The sequence below is a fragment of the Thalassophryne amazonica genome, chromosome 13 (assembly GCF_902500255.1).
Source record: "Thalassophryne amazonica chromosome 13, fThaAma1.1, whole genome shotgun sequence".
Classification (NCBI taxonomy): Eukaryota; Metazoa; Chordata; class Actinopteri; order Batrachoidiformes; family Batrachoididae; genus Thalassophryne; species Thalassophryne amazonica.
Window position 1 is genome coordinate 77953276 of NC_047115.1, and position 11575 is coordinate 77964850.

The window sequence follows — 11575 nt, forward strand, 5'->3', positions numbered from 1 at the left end:
CAGATTAAGGAGTGATACAACCGGTTTAAAGACATCCACACAGCGGTGGAGAGCGAGCCACGCTCTGGGAGGCCATCAACATGCTGAAATGACCAGATCATTTCCAAAGTGAATGCTGTGGTGATACCATCCCTGGTTCTCAAGACCACGCACCTAAGTGGCTCTACTCTACTCTTTCTACTCTCCTATTTACTCTTCCTTTTTAGATATTGAAATATACCTATACTGGCATACTTCCACCTTAGAATTGGAATATAATATATAAGATATACCTTACTAAATTTCATGTGATAATTTTCGTGATTTTCCTTTATAAATCATTGGTTGTCTGGATCAGAATTTCAGTTAAATATAGCATATAGCTGCAGACAACACACTAATATTTGAGAAGTGAAATTAAGTTTCTAGTATTTACAGAAAGTTAGCAATAATTTTAAACAAAATTGGTCAGGTGCATAAATTTGGGCACCCTTGTCATTTTATTGATTTGAATACATTGACCGCTAATTATTGTAACACAAGATTGGTTTGGTAAGCTCACTGACCCTTGACCTCCTTACACAGGTGAATCCAATCATGAGAAAGGGTAATTATGACTGCACTACATGATATGAGTACACTACAGGAGTACGTATGTGTGTGTGTGTGTGTGTGTGTGTGTGTGTGTGAGTGTGTTTAATTAAATTTGCAAAAATCTAAAATAAATAAATTGTCATTATTGTGTATTGTGTGTAGAATTTAGATGGAAAAAAAAAAAAGAATTTCAACCATTTTGGAATAAGGCTGGAACATAACAAAATGTGGAAAAAGTGAAGCGCTGTGAATACTGTCTAGGGGACACTGTGGAATGTCTGAACCATTTGTAATTATTTAAAAATAATAGACAGGATTTTTTGTGGATTGTACCACTCTGGTTTGATTATATAAATATTAACATGGCATAAAATATCTTAATGTGGTAAAAAAAACTAAGAGAAATATTTGTCATTGTGACAACCATTAGGGTCCCTTGGTTGAAGTGCGAATGAAGCAGGAATCTTATGCAAAACATGTAATTCATAGCTGCCTTGAACGCCTTGTACACCTGTTGCTACAACTATTTGCGCACTCCAGCGACTGAAAGACAGAGTGTGCACTGTAACAGCCCATCGAACCCTCTCATGGCAGGCATCAGCCAAATTCCAGCTAACATGCACGAATATGTAACACCACTCGTGTAGAAAATGCATGGCCAATCGCACTATCATCACAAAAACAGTCAGCAGACAATCATTATCGAGCTGGATGTGAAATTTGCCTAAGAGCCCCACGAGTGTGGCTTTGCAAAACAGCAACAAACATGTGAGATGCAGAGTGTTGGCTCTCCCCGACACGTGTCGTGTGTGTGAATTGCATGTGCATTGCGCTCCCCCCATCCGTAAACTTCATTAATGTCATGTCATGACTGCACGTCTGTGACCATGGGTCATCTACAGAGGAACAGACGGTTCGTACTGATAAGAGGGTGTTTTTATGGTGTGTGCTTTTATTTTTTTAAATACGCCCATCTCTTTGTTGATTTCAGGAATTTTCCCGCACCATTTACAGGCCAGCGACGGTAGTGCAGTGGTAAAGTTTTGGGGTGGCACTCAGTAAGGTATGAATCCCGTGGGTGGCATGTATGTTTTTTTTGTTGTTGTTTTCAACAGCAGCGGCACAATGTGGTTCCAGAGGTACCAGCTGGCTTTTATTTTTTATTTATTCTACAGCAGCAGTGCAGTGTGGTTACACATGCTCCAGTTGCTCGCATTGTGTTTGTGCATGCATGAGCACGACACCCTTGCAGCAGGATCGTACATGCCTGCTCGTCGGCGTGATGTTTTTCGTGGTTCCTTAATTGGAACTGTTTCGCGCTGTTTCGCCATTTGTTATATCATTAATTATTCCACAGGACAAGTTTTTGTATGATTATTGACATTTCTGTTTGGAAGGTAAGAGGCTGGTTCATAAGTCAGATTATTAGTATTTTTAAAACATGGCTAATAGTCGGTTAGGGCCCCTTCACACATAGTATGAATAAGTACAAATCAGGGCAAATCATGGCGGAACAGCTCGTATGAGCGAACCACGAAAACATTGAGCAGATGGGCAGGCGTGAACGACACCTCTGCGATGGTTTCATACACGGGGGAACACAGTGCGAGCAGCTGCAGCATGTGTAACCACATCTCACAGCTGCTGTAAAAAACAAAACAAAACAAAAAAACAAAATACATGCCACCCACGGGATTCAAACCTGCAATTTCCAAAAGCTCTGATTGCCAGTCTGAAAAGTGACCACTGAGCTGCCATCGCTGTCCTGTAAATGGTGTGGGAAAATGCCTGATATCAAGGACATGGACGTATTTAAAGAAAATACAGCCACACACCATATAAAAACATCGCATTTTATTGAATCTCTCTTATCAAGCGAGCAATACAGGTATGATCCCTCTGTTCCTCTGTAGATGACCCATGGTCAGAGACGTACAGTCATGAAATTACATGAATATGAAGCAGGGTGCTCTTATCATGTCCACATCTGCTGGTGTCTTGTGGACGGCGCACCGCAGGACAGACACTGCATCATGTGGAACAGACCTCACGTGGGTGATGTGACATTCAGATGACCTGCTACGTGTTAGGATCTGATGGTCCATTTCACCTGGGGTAGCCTGTCAATCTGCTCGCCGTGCGCATGCTCACTGCAGCAACAGCGATATATGTTTTTATGTATGTCCACGTGAAGACAGCAAGCAGACACGCGCATCACAGTGGACAGTTGTTAGTTCATGTCTGTCCAAACATGGTACGTGTTCTCCAGCTGGAGCGTCCAGAACCACAAATATCCACAGCTGGTCCTGTCAGCAGACACAACCCCGTCAGTTCAGTGCACACACCAACGTGTCACTGTCTGTTTGCAAAGCCACACTCATGGGGGCACTTAGACAATTTCACATCCAGCTCGAAAGTTATCGTCTGCTGACTGTTTTCGTGCTAATAGTGCGAATGGCCACCTCTAAGTGCCAAACGAGGGGTGTTAGATGTTCATGTGTATCAACTGGAATTTGGATGACACCTGCCGTGACAGGGTTCGAGGGGCTCTCACAGTGCACACTCTGTCTTTCAGCCACTGGTGTGCACAACTAGTTGTAGCAACAGGTGTATGAGGTGTGAAGGCAGCTACGATTTACACGTATTGCATACGATTCCTGCTTCGTGCATACGTCATGCGCACTTCATGCACAATTCAACCACCTTCGTACTATGTGTGAAGGGGCCCTATTAATGATTCATACAGATGGCATATTCTTGACTGAGGCTTTGGGATGATTTTCTGTTCTTTTTTTTTTTTTTTGAGGGGCAGTTTAGCCATAAAATGTTGCTGTTAGATGAAAACTAAATTCAGACACCACAGTTTTGTTTGTGCAGAGTACAGAGGTGGTATGATGATCTTCCTGCCATTAGCTGTTTTCACAGACATACTTTTTTTTCCAGTAAATCTTTGATGGGGACTATAATTTATTAATGCAGGGCCATTCAGTCAGTAATTTAGTGTCATGACTATTTTTTGGTGATGCATGTTGTGTAGCTGCATTATTTAATTGGAAAAAATGACTGGTTCCATACTGGCCACAGTCAGCAGAATGGATGAAGTAGAGATTGACGTAAATGTTTTGAAATAATATGTTTCATAGCTGGTGTATCACATCAAAATGAACTGTTATTTACATAAATATAATTGTGAATACTTCATTATTGAAAAATGGTCAGCTTTGTACCTCTATGTTAAATACAAAGGACAAAGGGATCCAGTGGTGTTTTCACAGGGTGAGTACAGAAACAACAGATCTAAATAACGTGAATGGATAATGAGATCACAAATATTCAGTCCAGAGAAACAGTGCAGGATTAGCAAAGATCGGACAGGGAAACAGGAAACATGCACAATGGAGTATTTCAACAGTCCATGGAAGCACAGGTGTGAGAGACTGCATGATGACAGGAGGCACTGTGAGGTCAGTGGAAGTGGACGTTGACACTGCCAGTATAAACAAGAACCTCCATTGTTCTATATATCACTATATCTCTCTTTCTCTGTATATAGATATATATAGTTTTATGCAAAGGTTTGGGCACCCTTGATGATTTTCCATGATTTGCTTTATAAATCATTGGTTGTTTGATCAGCAATTTCAGTTAAATATATCATATAGCAGACAAACACAGCAATATTTGAGAAGTGAAATGAAGTTTATGGGATTTACAGAAAGTGCAATAATTCTTTAAACAAAATTAGCAGGTGCATAAATTTGGGCACCCCCAACAGAAAAAATACATCAGTATTTAGTAGATCCTCATTTTGCAGAAAGAACACCTCTAAATGCTTCCTATAGCTTCCAGTGAGAGTCTGGATTCTGGTTGAAGGTATTTTGGACCATTCTACTTTACAAAACATCTCAGGTTGTGGTTTCTGAGCGTGGACAGCCCACTTAAAATCATACCACAGATTTTCAATAATATTCAGGTCTGGGGATTGAGATGGCCATTGCACAACATTGTACTTGTTCCTCTGCATGAATGCCTTAGTAGATTTTGAGCAGTGTTTAGGGTCGTTGTCTTGTTGAAACATCCAGCCCTGGCGCAACTTAAACTTTTTCACTGATTCTTGAACATTGTTCTCAAGAATCTGCTGATATTGACTGGAATCCATGCGACAAGATTCCCAGTACCTGCACTGGCCACACAGCCACACAGCATGATGAAACCACTTTCAAATTTTACTGTAGGTAGCAAATGTTTTTCTTGGAATGCTGTGTTCTTTTTCAGCCATGCATACTGCCCCTTGTTATGTCCAAATAACTCAATTTTAGTTTCATTAGTCCACAGCACCTAATTCCAAAATGAAGCTGGCTTGTCCAATGTGCTTTAGCATACCTCAAGTGACTCTGTTGTGGTGTGTATGCAGAAAAGGCTTCCTCTGCATTGTGGCATCATACAGCATCTCTTTGTGCAAAGTGTGCTGTATAGTTGAATGATGCACAAAGACGCTATCTCTAAATGCTTCGGACCATCCTCCTGCTTGGGACTCCGGCGAGGGCAGTCACATCTCCTCCTTTCTCCTCTATCTCTGCTTCAACCTTCAAAGTCCCTACTTCACCGGACTGTGAATTCTTCAAACTATATTGGCTCAATCATGGAATTGATCAGCTGGTCTCTGAACGCTATTGACACCATTTTTTCAACAAAGAAATCAGGGTTGGGGGTCCTTGCGTGTCCAGATGGAATTGTACCCTGCGGGCTATGTTTTTGATGCCTGGGAGTGATGGTGTGTTGCATGCTTGGCACCAATCTCTGTGGAGGACTTGAAGATTTATATTAGTTTTATTGTAGGAGGGCTGGTGCTTATTGGTTTATTGTGCTGCCCTGACCTACTGGAAATCGGCAAGAGAGCTGTCACCAGAACCACGGACCCTTCACCTGTATGTCATGATTAATGAGCTGGGCAAGGCGATACATTCTCAGACTGTGCTAACCCTTGAACTCAGATGCATGTTGGATAACATCTTGGAGCCAATGCATGCCTTGCGAAGGAAGATGTCGGAGACTAGGGAATTCTTATAACTGGATTTGGTTGTTGTTCATGAGAACTGCAAATGTGTTTTCACTGCTCAGCCCTAAACATGGCAGGCTTATCAGCCTCTGAAGGACAAAATGCCCTGTTGTTTTCCTCCAGAACAATTTCTATGGCCTTGCTGAACTATTCGGCTGCCTTCTTTCTTATCTTCAGCAACTACACCCCCCCCCCCCCCCCGCCACCCCATCTCGCTGTTGCCTAGCAATGTCAGACTTTACATACACACAGACAGAAACTGACAGTGCCACTCACACATGGAAAGAGACTGATACACGTGTTCCAATAATTAGTGCTAAATGTATTCAAATCAATAAAATGACAAGGGTGCCCAAATTTATGCACATGCCTTATTTTGATTAAATAATTATTGCACACTTTCTGTAAATACTATAAACTTCATTTAACTTCTAAAATATCAGTGTGTTCCTCTGCTGTATGATATATTTAACTGAAATTTCTCCTCCAGACAACCAATGATTTTAGGAAAATCATGAAAATTGCCAGGATGCCCAAACTTTTGCATACAACTGTAGGATGTAAACTCTATGCTTGACTTGAGACAAGTGTGTTGGTGGTGGTGCAGTTGCTTTCTGCTTCCTCATGACAGCAGTGCAGCAACACTGCACCTGACTGCACCTCATTTTCAGCCCAGCATGCTCATGGGATCGCTGACATGCTGTTTAAAGAATATGGGAACTGGGCATTAAGTGGACATCATCTTCACATTCAAACAAGAAATAACACTTGGCACAAATCAGCATAGAGCACCACAAAGTAGTGCACAGTGCAGTCACTGTGTGCTCTTCTGAGCTACATTGCACAGCTTTGTGCTACTTTGTAAAACTGTGTGTGGTTTTGTGCTACCTTGCACAGCTTTGTGCTGTTTTGTATTACATTGTGCTCTTTTGTGCTACTTTGCCACATTTTATGCCACTTTGTGCTGTTTTGTGCCCTTTGAAGTTGCTCTGTGCTGTTTTGTGCTACTTTGCACTGCCATGGGTCACTTTGTAGCATTTTGCACTGCCTTATGCTGGTTTATGACACTCTACACTGGTTTGTGCTTCTTTGTGTCACTTCACACTGCTTTGTGCCACATTGTCGTGCGTTTTGCTAATGTGCACTGCATTGTGCTCCTTCAAGCTGATTTGTGCCATTTTGTGCTGTTTTGGGCCATGTTGTGACATTTTGCTCAGCTTTGTGCCCCTTTGCACCACTATGCACTGCTTAATCCTGCTTTGTAATGGTGTGGATTTGTGCTACTTTGCACTGCTTTGCAACAGTCTTTGGTACTTTGTGCTGTTTTATGCCACAGTGCACTACTTTGTCCAGCTTTGTACCCCTTCAACCTACTTTGTGCTGTTTTGTACCACTTTTCACTGCTTTGGATCACTGCAACATTGTGCACTTGTTATGCTGCTTTATGACAATTTCTATTGCTTTGTGCCCCTTTTTATGGTGCTTTGTGTGACTTTGCACTACTTTGTGCCGCACTGTGCTGTGTCACTCCACCACTTTGTGCCACTTTTCACTGCTTTGGTGGTGATAAATGCTTAGACATGCTTAACCTTAACATGGTTAACCAGCTAATCTGCTACCCCCCCCCCCCCCCCCCCCCCAATTTGGCATGTGTGCTTCTAAAAATTGAGAAAGATTCAGCAATACAATGAAACAACAACAACATGATCAGTGTTCTCTGTGGTGAATTCGATCAGGTTGGGTGTTCTCCAGCATTCACGCAGACTGTGTGCACGTGTGTCCACGAATGTGGCAAGTGAGTTACTGCCACACTTCTGCTCTTCAAAAGGTTATTGGAAGGATTAGGCTAGTATACTGGAATGCTCCTGGAGGGAAAACACACAGACTTTATCTCAAATTATTCAATGCAATATACTGTTTCCATTCTGGGTGAGAAGTAATTTGATACAAATGCAGGAACAACATTTTTAATTATAGCACACAGCATGGTGGGAGGTAGGCAGGGCTTAGATGTGCACTGAATACAATGCAATGCTGAACCACACACACACACACACACACACGCTTCAATACATCAGGGTGAGATGAGTGAATATGTATCTTAATGTTTCAGCACATAAGTACAAGTTGTTATAATGGAATTACAGTAATTACACTCGGGACTGTTGCAGGGTACATTTACTCATTGCCACATTCAGTCGGATACAGCTTTGTGTTACTTTATTTACTCACTGGTGTGAAGACACATTGTAAAACATGATCATCTATTTACAGTACATCTGGAAAGTATTCACAGGTGTTCAGGACCTGGATAGGATGTACTTCTTTGCCATTACCAGACACTTTTTCCACATTTTGTTATGTTACAGCCTTATTCCAAAATGGATGAAATACATTTTTGTTCTCTCAAAATTCTACACACAATACCCCATAATGACAATGTGAAATAGATTTTTGCAAATATATTAAAAATAAAAAATTAAGAAATCACATGTACATTAGGATTCACAGACTTTGTCATGAAGCTCTAAATTGAGTTCAAACATCCTGTATCCACTGATCATCCTTGAGATATTTCTGCAGCTTAATTGGAGTCCATCTGGGGTAAAATCAGCTGATTATACATGATGTGGAAAGGCACATACCTGTCTACATATAAGGTCCTACAGTTAACAGTGCATGTCAGAGTACAAACCAAGCATGAAGCCAAAGGTATTGCCTGTAGACCTCCAAGACAGGATTGTCTTGAGGCACAAATCCGGAGGAGGGTACAGAAACATTTCTGCTGCTGTGAAGATCCCAATGAGCAGAGTGTTATCCATCATTCATAAATAGAAGACGTTTGGATCCATCAGGACTCTTCCTAGAAGTAGCTACTCCTCTAAACTGAGCAATTGAGGGAAAAGGGCCTTAGTCAGGGAGGTGACCAAGAACGCAATGGTCACTATGTCAAAGCTCCAGCATTCCTCTGTAGAGAGAGGAGAACCTTCTGGAAGGACAACCATCTCTGCAGAAATTCATCAATCATGTCTGTATGGTGGAGTGGCCAGACGGAGGCCACTACTTAGTTAAAGGAACATGAAAGTCCACCTGGAGTTTGCGAAAAAGCACCTGATGGACTCTCAAACTATGAAAAACAACATTTTGAATGCCATCATGTTTGGAGGAAACCAGGTACCGTCCCAACAGTGAAGCATGGTGGCAGCAGCATCATGCTGTGAGGATGTTTTTTTTCTGTGTGGAGTTTGAATGTTCTCCCCGTGTTTGCATGGGTTTCCTCTGGGTGCTCCAGTTGCCTCCCACATTTAAAGACATGCAGGTTAGGTGAATTGGAAACTTTATAATTGTCCAGGTCTCCTTTGCAAAAGAGATCTCAGTCTCAATGGGACTAACCTGGTTACATAAAGGTTCAATTAAAGTTAGAGATCCACTGACAGGTGGGGAGCTGGCACAGAGAGGTTGGACAGTTTTTGGTGAAGAATGTCAGGGATGATGGTGTTGATTTCTGATTTTGGTATGAATCTCTCTTCATGCTTGACACTCTTATATTGACATGCCATAATAAAGACAATGCAAACAGTGGGTATCTTACAGTATTCATGACAATTAACTAAGTAACTAACTGTAGATTTGTGATTATGCTAAGAATTGATTTGTATCACAGCTAATGGCAACCAATAGCATCAGTTAATTTTCTTTGATATGTTTGGTCAGTGCACTGTGTAAATGTAATTGTGTCTGGCCTCAGTAGTGGTTTGCCCAAGTCCTGAACATCCAGCAATTTCTGGAAAACAAATCGCAGTTGCTGTATTAAAATAAATACAGCATCTGCTTAATCCTCAAGTTGCTCCTGGTGTATAGTGAGCATTTTGCATGGCAGCACTCTGACATTGGTGTGTGAGAGTGTGTGTGAATGGGTGAATGAGAGGCATCATCTTCAAAGTACTAGGCACTTTGAAGATGAACGCGCTGCATAAATGGGGTCCATTTACCATACCCTCCCGTTGGCTTTGGTGCCGGAACATTGAGTGGTGAAAGAAAGTCTTATGAATTTGTGCCACATGCACACAGCCATCCAACAATGTTACTGTCATTGTGCATATGTGTGCATCAGTGCCTTTTACATATGCGACTGCAACTTTTTTGTCCCCATAAAGTCCACAACCATATTCTTGAGGAGGCTGTGACAGAGAGTCTCAGCAGCTTTCATAAATTGATGGCAGTCTTTTCTCTGTGTGACTGGCGCTTTACATGGAATGGGAGTTGTGTAGGGTTGGGTAGGGTTGTGGAGTTCAGCAGCTTAAGTACCTTTGTTGGTTAGGAATTCTTTATGGTAAATGGTAAATGGACTGCATTTAGTATATAGCATCAGACGCCCAAAGTGCTTTACAAATAATGCCTCACATTCACCCTGATGTGAGGGTGCTGCCATACAAGGCGCTCACTACACACCGGGAGCAATAGGGGATTAAAGACCTTGCCCAAGGGCCCTTAGTGATTTTCCAGTCAGGCTGGGATTTAAACTGACGATCTTCTGATCTCAAGCCCATCACCTCTCCTGTTTATGGACCCTGACTTTGTGTTTCATTGGATGTCCTATTTGCAGCACTTGGAAAACTGAGCAATGAGTCAGAGTGTCTAGATTTGAGATATTCCTGGATTGAGGCTAAGAACAAGGCCTTTAATGAATTCCTGGACTTCACAATCAGAAGTTCATCTATATGTGGTGAAAGTGTCGATCTTATCTTGACAGTGACATTCAGGTCTCTGGGTACTCAGCTTATAAGATTTTGCAAGACCTGGGAATTGGGATTTGGTGCTTCTGATACCTCTGTGTGGAGAGTGAAGGCCCAAGTCTTTCTGGTCCTTGTGCATTGTACAGTTATGAGACTTGGATGCTAACCAGTGGATCTGAGCATAGAACTGAATGTCTTTGGTACTAGGTCTCTTCAGATGACCCCTGGGTACTGCTGGAATGACTTTGCGTCAAATAAACTGTTACTAAGGAGACTAGCTTGCATTGTGAGGGAACATCAGCTTCAAGATTTTGACCATATGGTGTTTTTTTTCTGGGTATGATACAGCTCGCCTGGTGACTCAGTGTTGACGAACACAGCAACTAGAAAAGGCCAAGGGGTCTCACACACATGACTTGACTGCTGCAAATAGATGGCTGCTTTTGGGATGGGGGGTTGGATCACATTTCTCCCTGGGTGGTTACCATCAATGACCCAGGGCGGGTTTGTCAGCATGGTGGATGCGGCAATGCATGGAGCCACCTGCCCTCAATCTATTTTAAGGTATCTTTGCTCCAACTATATATTATTGGACTTCAAATAACAAATTGGGCCATCAGTCTTGACAGATCCTTCTTTTTTCATCCTTTTACACAAGTTACCAAGCACATGTGAACATCACTTTTGACAGAGGGTCAGATGACTTCAGCTCCAGGGCAAATGAAGAAAACAATGATAGACAGCACTGATTTTCACATTTTCTACAGCAAGAGCAGCAAGTGCAGTATGGAAGACAGATTTGTGTTTTAAATCAAATACATCCATGAGTTCCAACAACCAGAAAGCAAGATTCGAGCTTGTACATTCCTGAAAACACACTGGCTTAGCGTCAACTTAAAAACAAGACTGCTCTTTGTCTGAGAGGCTCAGTGATTCCGTAAGCAAAGTTTTATAGTATTGACAAGATGACAACAACAACAACAAAAATGTGGAAAACTCTCAATCTTCCTGACAGCCGTCGCTGAAGCTCATGTTTATCCTATCCCTGAGAATATTCACTGCTTCCTGTAAGGCACCCTGTCCCATTTCCAATGCACAGGGCAGGGCGGTAAGCTGTTTGAGTTGTGAGCAGAGTGTGACAAGGGTGTAAGACGTATCGCTGCACAGATTGACAGGGGAGACACCCTGTCACCACAATGCCCCATCT

General features: G+C 42.1%; 1 protein-coding gene across 1 annotated transcript in view; it reads left to right on the forward strand.

The window, feature by feature from the left end:
* Window positions 1–11575, forward strand: part of dntt (deoxynucleotidyltransferase, terminal) — a 471498-nt gene that overhangs the window by 338713 nt on the left and 121210 nt on the right. Inside the window, exon 11 of the mRNA XM_034184986.1 lies at window positions 582–586. Coding sequence (XP_034040877.1) covers window positions 582–586 — 5 coding nt within the window. The remainder of the gene's footprint in view (window positions 1–581; window positions 587–11575) is intronic.